Source organism: Hippocampus bargibanti, linkage group LG09 (genome assembly GCF_051943395.1).
Source record: "Hippocampus bargibanti isolate YZ-2025 linkage group LG09, ASM5194339v1, whole genome shotgun sequence".
NCBI lineage: Eukaryota > Metazoa > Chordata > Actinopteri > Syngnathiformes > Syngnathidae > Hippocampus > Hippocampus bargibanti.
Window position 1 is genome coordinate 3,350,240 of NC_142742.1, and position 19,052 is coordinate 3,369,291.

The window sequence follows — 19,052 nt, forward strand, 5'->3', positions numbered from 1 at the left end:
CCAGTTATGAATATGATTCAAATAGTTCTGAAGAGGAAAGCATACATGTTTTCAATCGATTAAAGAATTTATTTGTGCCATTTTGAGGCAACATTGGGGAAATGTCTCACCCAAAAAAAGGCACAAAATGGCCACCGAGCTCCTGTGAGCAATGAATCAACCCGTTTCCACAGGCTGATAAATTCTACATGGAGCTTGGACGCCCTCTTCTGGCTCTTTCTGGTGCAACACGAGGTTTTCAGCATTGACGTGATGGAAGGACTGCTACAATGTGTCCTTTTTTCGGTCAGGGGCGTTTCTTCAATGACGTCACGTACAGACTCGTCACGTCACCAACTCAACAAGACTTCCGGAATATTCAGCGCGAGTCTTAAAATGTAAAATATAGCTATACACGGTGGAATCTTTGTAAAATACGCTCAGTAGAAGTCATTTGAAGCCATTTTACAAATTATGGACACAACTTGTCCAGAGACGTCGGTTGTCCTTTAAATTAACTACCTAAAATCATGTATAATGTGAAAAACGAATTACACATGTAAAAAAATACACAATATCATTTTTGTTAAATGTATATGGCTCGATTTATATGTGAACAGAGAGCATCCACTGACTTTCACTTTCCCTGTGGTTACTCTGGTCTGATGATCAGCTGTCACAAATTTGCGTTTCATATTAATAATGCTATCATACCAACTATTAACAAATATAATAATTGAATAATACATAATGTAATAACATTTGTCCACCAGTCTACCCACCCCCTCCCCCCTCTCATCACTGCTGCGTGGATAATTCTCCCCTCCCTCCTCTACCACGGATCTTGACCAATCACGTGCAGCTTTAACCGAAGACCGGGGGCGGGAAATAGAAGACAAAAAACGTCGGCTCCCATTTCCGGCTCCTTGTTAGGAACCGGCTCTCCTCGTTCACTTCATAAATCCGGCTCGTTCGCGAACGACACATCACTAATTGTTTGGGCCGGTTCGGAATTCCCACCTGAGTACAGTGCAGCCACGACCTCGGTGTGACATACCACCTCATGTTCTGGTACTGAAAAACTAGCCAACGGGCCACTTCTGGGGCGAGGAGATTTAGGCCGAGAACTGACTTTTTGACGGTGAGGAAGGTGCGGCCTAAATCGCGATATGCCGGAAATCATTTTCCCGGCGAACATTTAACCGCCATGTTGTCTTTCTTGTACTCTGTTGCACTTGTTTACATCCCCGCCGGTGCCGTCATCGAAAAGATGGACCAAATCCCCTCCGACGCCGTTAAGGCGGCTGGCGACGATTTATCCGTGAGCTGTAACCACTCCAGCCGACGAGCTTTGCAAATGATCTGGTACAAACAAACCTCTTTGTCCGCCGCCCTCATCGAAGTGGCCCGCACGGGTACGAAAAATGTGGTGCAGGACGGCGACTTGTATCGACTGACGGGCGGCGCCGCGAGCTCGTCCCTTGGCGTCACACGCCTCCGCCCTTCAGAGAACGGGGTGGTGTACTTTTGCGCCGCCACCGAAGCACACACCGCCATGCGAGACCTCATCGGCCCCGCCACAAAAACATTGTTCGTTGGCTTTATTACACAGGTGCAGTCGGGTGGGTGGGGCATCTGATTTCACTGCTTATTCACAGCCTCCATTCTACCGCGTCACACTTTTACGTAAAACGTTAATATTTACACCAAAACCAGAAGAACACAAGTATTTTTACGTGTATTTTTAACAATACAACACAAGAGTGAAATGTCTTAGGAAAGATTAACCCCTTCCCCAACAATTCTTTTGTGAAAAACGTTCCTTTTTCAGACATTTTTTAAAGGACAACCGACGTCGCTTTTTTGTTTCCTAACTGACATCAGAAAAACGTTTTATAGCATCTAAAATACCCAAAACACCCAGTATATTTTTAGTCAAATGCAAAACACCAATAAAAATGACTTAAAGTGTCTAAAAAGTGTCTAAAAAGTACAATTTGAAACCGGAAGTGGCCAGTTTCAAAAGGTCCCTCCCCCATGTTTGCGGTGTCACGGCAAGACATCTTGCCTTGCTCGAGAATCAAAACAATGGCTTCAGATTCGGAGAATATGAAGCCATCATGAATATGATTAAGCCCGTTTCCACAGGCTGATTAATTCCTTACATGGAGCTTTGTCGCCCTCTTCTGCCTCTTTTTGGTCCTACATGACGTTTTCAGACCAAAGTACCGCAAAAATGCATTGACGTGATGGAAGGACTGCTACAATGTGTCCTTTTTTTCGGTCAGGGGCGATCCTTCAGTGACGTCACGTACGGACTCGTCACCAACTCGAAAACAAGACTTTCAGAATATTCAGCGTGAGTCTTAAAACGTAAAATATAGCTATATGCGGTGGAATCTTTGTGAAATACGCTCAGTAGAAGTAATTTGACAAATTATGGACACAACATGTCATGACATGACGTCGGTTGTCCTTTAAAGCAGAGTTAGTAGAAGTACATGTATTCAAGGTTCTGAGTGAAGGTACGTAGTATTCACTTTCATCCGTTGAACTAGACATTTCTTTTCCTTTCGGCTTTTCCCTTCACAGCGAATCAGTGTCCTCCATCTTCAGGGGCTTGATTCGCATGTTTGTTTTGGCCAAGCTTTTGCGTCGGATGCCCTTCCAAACACTAACCCCCTTATTTATCCGGGCTTGGGACCGTCACAAGAAGACTTATGTCACACTTGATAATGCGACATAAAAATGATTGCAAATATGGATGCGAACATGTTATGACGACTGTCTCGTCACAATGTCCTTGAAATCCCACAACTTTAGCCTATGGCGAGAATACTCGTTTCACACGGAGATTGGTTTAAAACCGCTTAAAATCGACGAGTATAAACGAATGTAGTTGGTTTGTGAAGGGAAGGTTTACAAATATACTTGTGCGTGATGCCGTGCCGTGTTACTTCCTGTCTAACTTCCTGCAATACAGATCCTCCCTTGCTTGGTCAGTCACATATTGAGGAAGATGCCACCCCGTCGCCTCATGATCTTGGTGACCAACCTGGTTTGGATGACCGGTACGGTTTCCTATCACCACTTGATGAGATTAAAAAAAACAAAAAACAGGACTGTTCATTCATTTTTGTGTGTCTGTGTGTTTTTTTTTTTTTTTAGGAGCACAATCCAGTGAAGATGTAAAGGTTTCCCAAACACCCCGTGACGTTTTCAGAAAAGCGGATGGCGACGACATCACGCTGAGCTTCACGCAAACGCTTGACAATTGCGACACCATTCAGTGGTACAGGCGAGTATCCGGCGCCACACGATCCTTTCAGCTGGTGGCCTGGGTCAACTACCAAAAGGCTTCGGTCGAGCCGTCTTATACGGGTCGCGTCGAAGTGAGCGGCGACGGCAGGACGGCCGCTCAACTACGCATCACCGCGCACAGGTGGCTTGATGACGGCGGCCATTTTCTTGCCTCCGCCAGTACACACGGCCTTGAAGGGGCCTGACGCTGCCGCACAAAAACTTTCCTTGAAAGAGAAAACGGAAACTAATGGTGAATGAAATGTATTATTATTATTATTATTTATTATTATGATTATTATGATTATTATGATTATGATTATTATGATTATTATTATTATTATTATTATTATTATTATTATTATTATTATTATTATGATTATTATTTCTTCTCCTGCCACTATGGGTTGATAAAACCGCTATTAAATCAACACAAAAATGCTTCAAATTGCTTATGCTGCTCGCTAGAGATACGATGTGCTAGCTCTGGCCAGTATGCTCTTGTCACTCCCGGATAGTGATACTATGAATGGCTATGAATGACTAGCCAATCATAGTTTTCGAAAATTCTGACGTTTCCAGCGCCTTCCAGCAGGCCTTGGGTTGCCAACTCAAACTCTGATTGGTTGAAGCTATTGTTTCATTGATTTTAATGCTCCAGGATTCTGAAGGCATTCAGGTCGATTTCTAACCCTGATGGCGAATATGTGATTGGTTAAATGCTTAAAAACGAAAAACACACATTTGGAAGCAGCATAACAGTGGAAAAGCAATGAAAGGAAGCTGAAAGGTAATTTTGAATTATTTAATAAGAATTCACGGAGAAAATATAATTCACATTAGTCTGCCAGTCATTTTTAGGCCAGCAGAGAAGGCCTTGCAGGCCCTAACGGCCCACTACTGGCATTGAGTGTGTGCCAAGTCATTATATGACTGCCTGTGACTGTAAAGTGTCCTTGATAGTTTTGAAAGGCACTTATAAATGAAATGTATTATTATTATTATTATTATTATTATTAAAAAGCAGCCTGGGAGAGATGCCTGCTGAGATATGAGTGGCAGGTGACGGTGTGAGTAGAGAAGTAGAGGTTGGGGGGGAAATGAGGGGGTGAAAAACAGCATGCAGGTTTTTGAACAAAGCGTACACACTGTGCATACAGGTGGCCACGGTGACACAAGCCCATAGAGGGACCGTACAAAAACCTCCCCCTCGCAAACATCATCGAATGAGGAGAAGATGCCCCGCCTCCTTCCATCGCCATCCATCCGTTACCCTGAACAGGGTCACGGGGGCGGGGGGATTGTTGGAGCCAGCTGACTTTGGGTGGAAGGCAGAGTGCAACCTGAACTGGTCGCCAGTCAGTCAGGCAAGTATAAGAAAAAAAATGACCATGCATTTTTAGCCCCAAAAAAAATGACCATGTATAGTAAGGCGTTTTTCACCTGAAAAAAAAAGACCATGTATAGTAAGGCGTTTTTCACCTGAAAAAAACGACCATGTATAGTAAGGCGTTTTTAGCCCGAAAAAAACAACCATGTATAGTAAGGCGTTTTTAGCCGAAAAAAACGACCATGAATAGTAAGGTGTTTTTAGCCGAAAAAAACGACCATGTATAGTAAGGCGTTTTTAGCCTGAAAAAAACAACCATGTATCGTAAGGCGTTTTTCGCCCGAAAAAAACGACCATTTATAGTAAGGCATTTTTAGCCTGAAAAAAACGACCATGTATAGTAAGGCGTTTTTAGCCTGAAAAAAATGACCATGTATAGTAAGGCGTTTTTAGCCTGAAAAAAACAACCATGTATAGTAAGGCGTTTTTCGCCCGAAAAAAACGACCATTTATAGTAAGGCGTTTTTCACCTGAAAAAAACGACCATGTATAGTAAGGTGTTTTTAGCCTGAAAAAAACAACCATGTATAGTAAGGCGTTTTTCGCCCGAAAAAAAAAGACCATGTATAGTAAGGCGTTTTTCACCTGAAAAAAACGACCATGTATAGTAAGGCGTTTTTAGCCTGAAAAAAATGACCATGTATAGTAAGGCGTTTTTAGCCTGAAAAAAACAACCATGTATCGTAAGGCGTTTTTCGCCCGAAAAAAACGACCATTTATAGTAAGGCATTTTTAGCCTGAAAAAAACGACCATGTATAGTAAGGCGTTTTTAGCCTGAAAAAAATGACCATGTATAGTAAGGCGTTTTTAGCCTGAAAAAAACAACCATGTATAGTAAGGCGTTTTTCGCCCGAAAAAAACGACCATTTATAGTAAGGCGTTTTTCGCCTGAAAAAAACGACCATGTATAGTAAGGCGTTTTTAGCCTGAAAAAAATGACCATGTATAGTAAGGCGTTTTTAGCCTGAAAAAAATGACCATGTATAGTAAGGCGTTTTTAGCCTGAAAAAAACAACCATGTATAGTAAGGCGTTTTTAGCTGCAAAAAACGACCATGTATAGTAAGGCATTTTTAGCAGAAAAAAATGACCATGTATAGTAAGGCGTTTTTCGCCCGAAAAAAATGACCATGTATAGTAAGCCGTTTTTAGCCCCCAAAAAAGGCTATGTATAGTAAGGTGTTTTTCGCCCGAAAAAAACAACCATGTATAGTAAGGCGTTTTTAGCTGCAAAAAACGACCATGTATAGTAAGGCATTTTTAGCAGAAAAAAATGACCATGTATAGTAAGGTGTTTTTCGCCCGAAAAAAACAACCATGTATAGTAAGGCGTTTTTAGCCTGAAAAAAATGACCATGTATAGTAAGGCGTTTTTAGCCTGAAAAAAACAACCATGTATAGTAAGGCGTTTTTTGCCCGAAAAAAACGACCATTTATAGTAAGGCATTTTTAGGCTGAAAAAAACGACCATGTATAGTAAGGCGTTTTTAGCCTGAAAAAAATGACCATGTATAGTAAGGCGTTTTTAGCCTGAAAAAAACAACCATGTATAGTAAGGCGTTTTTAGCCTGAAAAAAATGACCATGTATAGTAAGGCGTTTTTAGCCTGAAAAAAACAACCATGTATAGTAAGGCGTTTTTAGCTGCAAAAAACGACCATGTATAGTAAGGCATTTTTAGCAGAAAAAAATGACCATGTATAGTAAGGTGTTTTTCGCCCGAAAAAAATGACCATGTATAGTAAGCCGTTTTTAGCCCCCAAAAAACGACCATGTATAGTAAGGCATTTTTAGCAGAAAAAAATGACCATGTATAGTAAGGTGTTTTTCGCCCGAAAAAAACAACCATGTATAGTAAGGCGTTTTTAGCCTGAAAAAAATGACCATGTATAGTAAGGCGTTTTTAGCCTGAAAAAAACAACCATGTATAGTAAGGCGTTTTTTGCCCGAAAAAAACGACCATTTATAGTAAGGCATTTTTAGGCTGAAAAAAACGACCATGTATAGTAAGGCGTTTTTAGCCCAAAAAAACGACCAATGTGTAGTAAGGTGTTTTTCGCCCGAAAAAAATGACCAAAAAAAAAGCAACCATGTATAGTAAGGTGTTTTTCGCCCGAAAAAAACGACCATGTATAGTAAGGCGTTTTTAGCCTGAAAAAAATGACCATGTATAGTAAGGCGTTTTTAGCCTGAAAAAAACAACCATGTATAGTAAGGCGTTTTTCGCCCGAAAAAAACCACCATTTATAGTAAGGCGTTTTTCGCCTTAAAAAAACGACCATGTATAGTAAGGTGTTTTTAGCCTGAAAAAAACAACCATGTATAGTAAGGCGTTTTTCGCCCGAAAAAAACGACCATTTATAGTAAGGCGTTTTTCACCTGAAAAAAACGACCATGTATAGTAAGGCGTTTTTAGCCCGAAAAAAAACGACCATGTATAGTAAGGCATTTTTGGCAGAAAAAAACGACCATGTATTGTAAGGCGTTTTTAGCCCAAAAAAAAGTAACCATGTATAGGAAGGTGTTTTTCGCCCGAAAAAAATGACCATGTATAGTAAGGCGTTTTTGGACAAAAAAAACAACCATTTATGGTAAGGCGTAGTTCGCCCAAAAAAAAAACACCATGTATAGCAAGGCATTTTCAAGCCATTTGATTGGGGTTGTAGCTCAGTGGTGGAGTGCATACTTAGCATGTATGAGGTCCTGGGATCAATCCTCCGCATCTCCATTTGGGATTTTAAGGAATTTACCCATTGTGGCAGTAAGATTTTCTTACTCTTCTTGAAAAAAAACAACCATGTATAGTAAGGCGTTTTTAGCAGAAAAAAAACGACCATGTATCTAGTAAGGCGTTTTTAAACCTGAAAAAAAACGACCATGTATAGTAAGGCGTTTTTAGCCTGAAAAAAACAACCATGTATAGTAAGGCGTTTTTCGCCCGAAAAAAACGACCATGTATAGTAAGGCGTTTTTAAACCTGAAAAAAACAACCATGTATAGTAAGGCGTTTTTCGCCCGAAAAAAACGACCATGTATAGTAAGGCGTTTTTAGCCTGAAAAAAACAACCATGTATAGTAAGGCGTTTTTCACCCGAAAAAAACGACCATGTATAGTAAGGCGTTTTTAAACCTGAAAAAAACCACCATGTATAGTAAGGTGTTTTTAGCCTGAAAAAAACCACCATGTATAGTAAGGTGTTTTTAGCCTGAAAAAAACAACCATGTATAGTAAGGCATTTTTGGCAGAAAAAAACGACCATGTATAGTAAGGCGTTTTTCGCCCGAAAAAAACGAACATGTATAGTAAGGTGTTTTTAGCCTGAAAAAAACGACCATGTATAGTAAGGCATTTTTGGCAGAAAAAAACTACCATGTATAGTAAGGCGTTTTTAGCCAGAAAAAAACGACCATGTATAGTAAGGCGTTTTTCGCCCGAAAAAAACGACCATTTATAGTAAGGCGTTTTTCACCTGAAAAAAACGACCATGTATAGTAAGGCGTTTTTAGCCTGAAAAAAACAACCATGTATAGTAAGGTGTTTTTAGCCTGAAAAAAACGACCATGTATAGTAAGGCATTTTTAGCAGAAAAAAACGACCATGTATAGTAAGGCGTTTTAGCTGCAAAAAACGACCATGTATAGTAAGGCGTTTTTAGCCCCAAAAAAATGACCATGTATAGTAAGGTGTTTTTAGCCTGAAAAAAACGACCATGTATAGTAAGGCATTTTTGGCAGAAAAAAACGACCATGTATAGTAAGGCATTTTTGGCAGAAAAAAACGACCATGTATAGTAAGGCGTTTTTAGCCTGAAAAAAACGACAATGTATAGTAAGGCATTTTTAGCAGAAAAAAACGACCATGTATAGTAAGGCGTTTTTAGCCCCAAAAAAATGACCAAGTATAGTAAGGTGTTTTTAGCCTGAAAAAAACGACCATGTATAGTAAGGCATTTTTGGCAGAAAAAAACGACCATGTACAGTAAGGCATTTTTAGCAGAAAAAAATGACCATGTATAGTAAGCCGTTTTTAGCCCCCAAAAAAGGCTATGTATAGTAAGGTGTTTTTCGCCCGAAAAAAACAACCATGTATAGTAAGGCGTTTTTAGCTGCAAAAAACGACCATGTATAGTAAGGCATTTTTAGCAGAAAAAAATGACCATGTATAGTAAGGCGTTTTTCGCCCGAAAAAAACGAACATGTATAGTAAGGCGTTTTTAGCCTGAAAAAAACGACCATGTATAGTAAGGCGTTTTTAGCCTGAAAAAAATGACCATGTATAGTAAGGTGTTTTTAGCCTGAAAAAAACGACCATGTATAGTAAGGCATTTTTGGCAGAAAAAAACTACCATGTATAGTAAGGCGTTTTTAGCCAGAAAAAAACGACCATGTATAGTAAGGCGTTTTTCGCCCGAAAAAAACGACCATTTATAGTAAGGCGTTTTTCACCTGAAAAAAACGACCATGTATAGTAAGGCGTTTTTAGCCTGAAAAAAACAACCATGTATAGTAAGGTGTTTTTAGCCTGAAAAAAACGACCATGTATAGTAAGGCATTTTTAGCAGAAAAAAACGACCATGTATAGGAAGGCGTTTTAGCTGCAAAAAACGACCATGTATAGTAAGGCGTTTTTAGCCCCAAAAAAATGACCATGTATAGTAAGGTGTTTTTAGCCTGAAAAAAACGACCATGTATCGTAAGGCATTTTTGGCAGAAAAAAACGACCATGTATAGTAAGGCATTTTTGGCAGAAAAAAACGACCATGTATAGTAAGGCGTTTTTAGCCTGAAAAAAACGACAATGTATAGTAAGGCATTTTTAGCAGAAAAAAACGACCATGTATAGTAAGGCGTTTTTAGCCCCAAAAAAATGACCAAGTATAGTAAGGTGTTTTTAGCCTGAAAAAAACGACCATGTATAGTAAGGCATTTTTGGCAGAAAAAAACGACCATGTATAGTAAGGCATTTTTAGCAGAAAAAAATGACCATGTATAGTAAGCCGTTTTTAGCCCCCAAAAAAGGCTATGTATAGTAAGGTGTTTTTCGCCCGAAAAAAACAACCATGTATAGTAAGGCGTTTTTAGCCTGAAAAAAATGACCATGTATAGTAAGGCGTTTTTAGCCTGAAAAAAACAACCATGTATAGTAAGGCGTTTTTTGCCCGAAAAAAACGACCATTTATAGTAAGGCATTTTTAGGCTGAAAAAAACGACCATGTATAGTAAGGCGTTTTTAGCCTGAAAAAAACGACAATGTATAGTAAGGCATTTTTAGCAGAAAAAAACGACCATGTATAGTAAGGCGTTTTTAGCCCCAAAAAAATGACCAAGTATAGTAAGGTGTTTTTAGCCTGAAAAAAACAACCATGTATAGTAAGGCGTTTTTTGCCCGAAAAAAACGACCATTTATAGTAAGGCATTTTTAGGCAGAAAAAAACGACCATGTATAGTAAGGCGTTTTTAGCCTGAAAAAAACGACAATGTATAGTAAGGCATTTTTAGCAGAAAAAAACGACCATGTATAGTAAGGCGTTTTTAGCCCCAAAAAAATGACCAAGTATAGTAAGGTGTTTTTAGCCTGAAAAAAACGACCATGTATAGTAAGGCATTTTTGGCAGAAAAAAACGACCATGTACAGTAAGGCATTTTTAGCAGAAAAAAATGACCATGTATAGTAAGCCGTTTTTAGCCCCCAAAAAAGGCTATGTATAGTAAGGTGTTTTTCGCCCGAAAAAAACAACCATGTATAGTAAGGCGTTTTTAGCCTGAAAAAAATGACCATGTATAGTAAGGCGTTTTTAGCCTGAAAAAAACAACCATGTATAGTAAGGCGTTTTTTGCCCGAAAAAAACGACCATTTATAGTAAGGCATTTTTAGGCTGAAAAAAACGACCATGTATAGTAAGGCGTTTTTAGCCTGAAAAAAACGACAATGTATAGTAAGGCATTTTTAGCAGAAAAAAACGACCATGTATAGTAAGGCGTTTTTAGCCCCAAAAAAATGACCAAGTATAGTAAGGTGTTTTTAGCCTGAAAAAAACAACCATGTATAGTAAGGCGTTTTTTGCCCGAAAAAAACGACCATTTATAGTAAGGCATTTTTAGGCAGAAAAAAACGACCATGTATAGTAAGGCGTTTTTAGCCTGAAAAAAACGACAATGTATAGTAAGGCATTTTTAGCAGAAAAAAACGACCATGTATAGTAAGGCGTTTTTAGCCCCAAAAAAATGACCAAGTATAGTAAGGTGTTTTTAGCCTGAAAAAAACGACCATGTATAGTAAGGCATTTTTGGCAGAAAAAAACGACCATGTACAGTAAGGCATTTTTAGCAGAAAAAAATGACCATGTATAGTAAGCCGTTTTTAGCCCCCAAAAAAGGCTATGTATAGTAAGGTGTTTTTCGCCCGAAAAAAACAACCATGTATAGTAAGGCGTTTTTAGCTGCAAAAAACGACCATGTATAGTAAGGCATTTTTAGCAGAAAAAAATGACCATGTATAGTAAGGCGTTTTTCGCCCGAAAAAAACGAACATGTATAGTAAGGCGTTTTTAGCCTGAAAAAAACGACCATGTATAGTAAGGCGTTTTTAGCCTGAAAAAAATGACCATGTATAGTAAGGTGTTTTTAGCCTGAAAAAAACGACCATGTATAGTAAGGCATTTTTGGCAGAAAAAAACTACCATGTATAGTAAGGCGTTTTTAGCCAGAAAAAAACGACCATGTATAGTAAGGCGTTTTTCGCCCGAAAAAAACGACCATTTATAGTAAGGCGTTTTTCACCTGAAAAAAACGACCATGTATAGTAAGGCGTTTTTAGCCTGAAAAAAACGACCATGTATAGTAAGGTGTTTTTAGCCTGAAAAAAACGACCATGTATAGTAAGGCATTTTTAGCAGAAAAAAACGACCATGTATAGTAAGGCGTTTTAGCTGCAAAAAACGACCATGTATAGTAAGGCGTTTTTAGCCTGAAAAAAACGACCATGTATAGTAAGGTGTTTTTAGCCTGAAAAAAACGACCATGTATCGTAAGGCATTTTTGGCAGAAAAAAACGACCATGTATAGTAAGGCATTTTTGGCAGAAAAAAACGACCATGTATAGTAAGGCGTTTTTAGCCTGAAAAAAACGACAATGTATAGTAAGGCATTTTTAGCAGAAAAAAACGACCATGTATAGTAAGGCGTTTTTAGCCCCAAAAAAATGACCAAGTATAGTAAGGTGTTTTTAGCCTGAAAAAAACGACCATGTATAGTAAGGCATTTTTGGCAGAAAAAAACGACCATGTATAGTAAGGCATTTTTAGCAGAAAAAAATGACCATGTATAGTAAGCCGTTTTTAGCCCCCAAAAAAGGCTATGTATAGTAAGGTGTTTTTCGCCCGAAAAAAACAACCATGTATAGTAAGGCGTTTTTAGCCTGAAAAAAATGACCATGTATAGTAAGGCGTTTTTAGCCTGAAAAAAACAACCATGTATAGTAAGGCGTTTTTTGCCCGAAAAAAACGACCATTTATAGTAAGGCATTTTTAGGCTGAAAAAAACGACCATGTATAGTAAGGCGTTTTTAGCCCAAAAAAACGACCAATGTGTAGTAAGGTGTTTTTCGCCCGAAAAAAATGACCAAAAAAAAGCAACCATGTATAGTAAGGTGTTTTTCGCCCGAAAAAAACGACCATGTATAGTAAGGCGTTTTTAGCCTGAAAAAAATGACCATGTATAGTAAGGCGTTTTTAGCCTGAAAAAAACAACCATGTATAGTAAGGCGTTTTTCGCCCGAAAAAAACGACCATTTATAGTAAGGCGTTTTTCGCCTTAAAAAAACGACCATGTATAGTAAGGTGTTTTTAGCCTGAAAAAAACAACCATGTATAGTAAGGCGTTTTTCGCCCGAAAAAAACGACCATTTATAGTAAGGCGTTTTTCACCTGAAAAAAACGACCATGTATAGTAAGGCGTTTTTAGCCTGAAAAAAACAACCATGTATAGTAAGGCGTTTTTAGCCCGAAAAAAAACGACCATGTATAGTAAGGCATTTTTAGCAGAAAAAAACGACCATGTATAGTAAGGCGTTTTAGCTGCAAAAAACGACCATGTATAGTAAGGCGTTTTTAGCCCCAAAAAAATGACCATGTATAGTAAGGTGTTTTTAGCCTGAAAAAAACGACCATGTATCGTAAGGCATTTTTGGCAGAAAAAAACGACCATGTATAGTAAGGCATTTTTGGCAGAAAAAAACGACCATGTATAGTAAGGCGTTTTTAGCCTGAAAAAAACGACAATGTATAGTAAGGCATTTTTAGCAGAAAAAAACGACCATGTATAGTAAGGCGTTTTTAGCCCCAAAAAAATGACCAAGTATAGTAAGGTGTTTTTAGCCTGAAAAAAACGACCATGTATAGTAAGGCATTTTTGGCAGAAAAAAACGACCATGTATAGTAAGGCATTTTTAGCAGAAAAAAATGACCATGTATAGTAAGCCGTTTTTAGCCCCCAAAAAAGGCTATGTATAGTAAGGTGTTTTTCGCCCGAAAAAAACAACCATGTATAGTAAGGCGTTTTTAGCCTGAAAAAAATGACCATGTATAGTAAGGCGTTTTTAGCCTGAAAAAAACAACCATGTATAGTAAGGCGTTTTTTGCCCGAAAAAAACGACCATTTATAGTAAGGCATTTTTAGGCTGAAAAAAACGACCATGTATAGTAAGGCGTTTTTAGCCCAAAAAAACGACCAATGTGTAGTAAGGTGTTTTTCGCCCGAAAAAAATGACCAAAAAAAAGCAACCATGTATAGTAAGGTGTTTTTCGCCCGAAAAAAACGACCGTGTATAGTAAGGCGTTTTTAGCCTGAAAAAAATGACCATGTATAGTAAGGCGTTTTTAGCCTGAAAAAAACAACCATGTATAGTAAGGCGTTTTTCGCCCGAAAAAAACGACCATTTATAGTAAGGCGTTTTTCGCCTTAAAAAAACGACCATGTATAGTAAGGTGTTTTTAGCCCGAAAAAAAACGACCATGTATAGTAAGGCATTTTTGGCAGAAAAAAACGACCATGTATTGTAAGGCGTTTTTAGCCCAAAAAAAAGCAACCATGTATAGGAAGGTGTTTTTCGCCCGAAAAAAATGACCATGTATAGTAAGGCGTTTTTGGACAAAAAAAACAACCATTTATGGTAAGGCGTAGTTCGCCCAAAAAAAACACCATGTATAGCAAGGCATTTTCAAGCCATTTGATTGGGGTTGTAGCTCAGTGGTGGAGTGCATGCTTAGCATGTATGAGGTCCTGGGATCAATCCTCCGCATCTCCATTTGGGATTTTAAGGAATTTACCCATTGTGGCAGTAAGATTTTCTTACTCTTCTTGAAAAAAAACAACCATGTATAGTAAGGCGTTTTTAGCAGAAAAAAACGACCATGTATCTAGTAAGGCGTTTTTAAACCTGAAAAAAACGACCATGTATAGTAAGGCGTTTTTAGCCTGAAAAAAACAACCATGTATAGTAAGGCGTTTTTAGCCTGAAAAAAATGACCATGTATAGTAAGGCGTTTTTAAACCTGAAAAAAACCACCATGTATAGTAAGGTGTTTTTAGCCTGAAAAAAACAACCATGTATAGTAAGGCATTTTTGGCAGAAAAAAACGACCATGTATAGTAAGGCGTTTTTAGCCTGAAAAAAACGACAATGTATAGTAAGGCATTTTTAGCAGAAAAAAACGACCATGTATAGTAAGGCATTTTTGGCAGAAAAAAACGACCATGTATAGTAAGGCGTTTTTAGCCTGAAAAAAACGACCATGTATAGTAAGGCGTTTTTCGCACGAAAAAAACGACCATTTATAGTAAGGCGTTTTTCACCTGAAAAAAACGACCATGTATAGTAAGGCATTTTTGGCAGAAAAAAACGACCATGTATAGTAAGGCGTTTTTAGCCTGAAAAAAACGACCATGTAGAGTAAGGCGTTTTTCGCCTGAAAAAAACGACCATGTATAGTAAGGCGTTTTTCGCCCGAAAAAAACGACCATGTATAGTAAGGCATTTTTAGCAGAAAAAAATGACAATGTATAGTAAGGCATTTTTAGCAGGAAAAAAATGACAATGTATAGTAAGGCGTTTTTAGCAGAAAAAAACGACCATGTATAGTAAGGCGTTTTTAGCAGAAAAAAACGACCATGTATAGTAGGCGTTTTAGCCTGAAAAAAACGACCATGTATCGTAAGGCGTTTTTAGCAGAAAAAAACGACCATGTATAGTAGCCGTTTTTAGCCTGAAAAAAACGACCATGTATAGTAAGGCGTTTTTAAACCTGAAAAAAAAACGACCATGTATAGTAAGGTGTTTTTAGCCTGAAAAAAACAACCATGTATAGTAAGGCGTTTTTCGCCCGAAAAAAACGACCATTTATAGTAAGGCGTTTTTCACCTGAAAAAAACGACCATGTATAGTAAGGCGTTTTTAGCCCGAAAAAAACAACCATGTATAGTAAGGCATTTTTGGCAGAAAAAAACGACCATGTATAGTAAGGCGTTTTTAGCCTGAAAAAAACGACCATGTATAGTAAGGCATTTTTAGCAGAAAAAAACGACCATGTATAGTAAGGCGTTTTTAGCTGCAAAAAACGACCATGTATAGTAAGGCGTTTTTAGCCCCAAAAAAATGACCATGTATAGTAAGGTGTTTTTAGCCTGAAAAAAACGACCATGTATAGTAAGGCATTTTTAGCAGAAAAAAATGACCATGTATAGTATGGCGTTTTTGCCCGAAAAAAATGACCATGTATAGTAAGGCGTTTTTAGCCCGAAAAAAATGACCATGTATAGTAAGGCGTTTTTAGCCTGAAAAAAAAGACCATTTATAGTAAGGCGTTTTTAGCCTGAAAAAAACGACCATGTATAGTAAGGCATTTTTGGCAGAAAAAAACGACCATGTATAGTAAGGCATTTTTGGCAGAAAAAAACGACCATGTATAGTAAGGCGTTTTTAGCCTGAAAAAAACAACAATGTATAGTAAGGCATTTTTAGCAGAAAAAAACGACCATGTATAGTAAGGCATTTTTGGCAGAAAAAAACGACCATGTATAGTAAGGCGTTTTTAGCCTGAAAAAAACGACCATGTATAGTAAGGCGTTTTTCGCACGAAAAAAACGACCATTTATAGTAAGGCGTTTTTCACCTGAAAAAAACGACCATGTATAGTAAGGCATTTTTGGCAGAAAAAAACGACCATGTATAGTAAGGCGTTTTTAGCCTGAAAAAAACGACCATGTATAGTAAGGCATTTTTAGCAGAAAAAAACGACCATGTATAGTAAGGCGTTTTTAGCTGCAAAAAACGACCATGTATAGTAAGGCGTTTTTAGCCCCAAAAAAATGACCATGTATAGTAAGGTGTTTTTAGCCTGAAAAAAACGACCATGTATAGTAAGGCATTTTTAGCAGAAAAAAAATGACCATGTATAGTAAGGTGTTTTTCGCCCGAAAAAAAATGACCATGTATGGTACGGCATTTTTAGCAGAAAAAAACCACCATGTATAGTAAGGCGTTTTTAGCCTGAAAAAAAAGACCATTTATAGTAAGGCGTTTTTAGCTGCAAAAAACGACCATGTATAGTAAGGCGTTTTTAGCCCAAAAAAGACAACCATGTATAGTAAGGTGTTTTTCGCCCGAAAAAAATGACCATGTATAGTAAGGCGTTTTTAGCACGAAAAAATGACCATGTATAGTAAGGCGTTTTTAGCCTGAAAAAAAAACGACCATTTATAGTAAGGCGTTTTTAGCTGCAAAAAAACGACCATGTATAGTAAGGCATTTTTAGCCTGAAAAAAATTACCATGTGGTTTATGACTGGATGGCTCGACGTGAAAGAAACACTCCCAAATGAATCCAGCTCGATTCCCTGACGTCTGCACAGGAGCGTGATCTTAAACGCACCTTTTCTGAAATAGAATCGCTTCCTCGTTTAATAATTAAACATTTGTCCGCGTTCGATTTCCTTCAGAACTTTATTCGATCTATTCACAAAAACTTTTTAAATGGCCTTTGGTGAAAACAAGCCGCCATTAAAGGGAAATCGGCGTGAAATTTCCACATACTGCAACTCGTCGATTTAAAGTCGGCGGTCTTAAAACACAAAGGACAGACTATTGCTTTAAGGATGCGAAGAGAGTCGAGGTGGTTTTTGTGCTCGTTCGGCATCGCTGTGCTCGTTCAGCAGAGCTTTTTTCGGCGCAGGAACTAAAGTCACCGTTTTAGGTAAGAAAAATGTGGACATAGCTGACATGAGTAGTTGATTTGAATGAGGGGAGGGGGCCGAATGGTCATAAATGTTGATTTAAAATGTTTTAAGATGTGTTCGAGTGGAGTTTGTTCTCAAGTCGCTCTGAAATGGTGGTTTTAGTTTTTAGCTTCCCCCGCCAACAGCTCAGTTGCAAGGAAACGTTTTTCTTTAGTTGTAATAGAATCATTAAACGTAAACTTCGTAAATGAGTACCTTTCAAAAATCACCTCAAAAATAAGACGGGGGGGTTCTCTTTAGGGGAAATACTTGTAATTTACTCCAGCAGCATCGTTTATCAATATATTAAAATTTGTCTTGTTTCGGTTCATTGACAGCGTAAAGCGTCCTCGATGCTTCTTAAAAAGTGCACATTTGATTCGGTGAAAACTAAAAATAAACATACTCCAGGTCACTGAAACGTAATTTATCTTTATTTTTGTTTTTAAATAATCTCGGCAATGTTTTTGGAAAACTGCAAATCATTTATTGCTGTTTACAAAACTATATACAGTGATAGCTTGGCTCACGAACTTAATTGGTTGCCAGAGTGTGTAAGGCGAAGTGTGTATCCCAAAGTTAATTTCCCATAGGAAACCATTAAAATGAGAATAATCAGTTCCCAGGTCCCCATAAAACAGAATTTTCTAAGCCTTAAAACTACACAAAATATACCTTATTGGATGTATATTAACTGCTATGTTATAATTAAAGAATTAAACTGTACTGTCGTTGTACTGTACTAAAGTCGTTTTATTTACCTTTATGATGGCCGTTGATGGCTTGATGGAATGGAGTGGCCGGTTTCATCAGCATGAAACACTTGATGAGGAACGTTCACCATCTTGAGGAATGATCTCTTGTAGGTTCTTTCTCTGTGATAATTGTATCTAGTTCCTCATCAATTGTGTTCTGTTTAGCTGGGTTGATAGCTTTTTGCATCAAGTGTACAGATGGCTTGTGCGGGTTATTTGTGGAGCCTGATTGATGGGATATTTTAACCTTGCAGTCTACACTCTGCCTTTGAACTATCAAAGTTGAAACTCTCTCACTGTCGTCTGCCTGTCTCTGTTTAAACCACCTTCCCTTACTGCTGCGTACTTGACCAATCACGTGACTTTTACTGAAGATTGGGGAATGGGAATAGAGGACAAAAACAGTCGGCTGCCATTTTGTTGTTAGAAGAACGGGCTCGTACGCGAACGACACATCACTCATTGAGGCAGGTCCGTGTACGAACAAAGTTTGTATGCCAAGGTAAAATTTTCATAAATTTAACGTTCGTAAACTGAAAAGTTCGTAAGCCAAGGGGTTTGTAAACCGAAGTATCATTGTACAGTATTTGGAATCATTTTGGGTATGAATAAAACAAAAGCGCTAACGTCATCTTTTTATGACCAAGGGTAATCAGAGTCATCATTGTGTTTTTTTTTCCTTCCCGCCATACAGAACCAAATGCCAAAATCACGCTTCCCAAGGTGACGTTATTCCCGCCTTCGAAGAAAGAGTGCACCAACGAAAAGGACGACAAAACCAAGAAGAAAACGCTGGTTTGCGCCGCCAGTGACTTCTACCCCGACCACGTGAACCTAGCCTGGATGGTGGACGGCGAGAAGAGAGAAACTGGAGTGGCGACGGACCCCGAAGCCCGCAGGCGAGGCGGCGGGGGGTACAGCATCACCAGCAGGCTCAGGGTCCCGGCGGACGAATGGTCACGTGGGAGTCGGAATTTTACTTGCGTGGTCACGTTTTTCGACGGGGAGAATTACGTCGACGTTTTCGAGTCCATCAGCGGCAATGAAGGTGACTATGGATTTCATAGTTGAAATTGCCTTTGATATGAATGGATGAAAGCCTGCAAATCATATTTGATGTTCACCACAAAAAAAAAAAAAAAATCACAAAACATGCTAATGCGTTACATTACATTACACACACTTAGCATTACATGCTAAAGCGAAAATTTTGACATTTTCTGAAAATATGTTTGTGAATCATGTTGTCTTTGATGATAAATGACTTTTGATGCAATAACCTGACCCATATCTTGTCCTTTCAGGTGAAGACGGACAGACACGAGGTGATTTCTTCTTCTTTTTTTTTTAAAAATTAAAT

At 38.4% G+C, this 19,052-nt stretch overlaps 1 protein-coding gene across 4 annotated transcripts in view; it reads left to right on the forward strand.

Annotated features, from left to right (window-relative positions):
* The first annotated feature begins 4,444 nt into the window (after positions 1-4,444).
* LOC148893343 (T-cell receptor beta-1 chain C region) overlaps positions 4,445-19,052 on the forward strand; it is a 47,763-nt gene continuing 33,155 nt past the window's right edge. The window contains exons 1-3 of one of the 4 annotated variants that reach the window (XM_089004109.1): positions 4,445-4,646; positions 18,387-18,740; positions 18,997-19,017. In XM_089004109.1, coding sequence (XP_088860235.1) covers positions 18,536-18,740; positions 18,997-19,017 — 226 coding nt within the window. In that variant the 5' untranslated portion in view covers positions 4,445-4,646; positions 18,387-18,535. Of the gene's footprint in view, positions 4,647-16,577; positions 16,916-17,001; positions 18,741-18,996; positions 19,018-19,052 lie in introns of those variants that run through there. The other 3 variants (XM_089004108.1, XR_016115949.1, XR_016115948.1) reach the window with 3 other exon arrangements.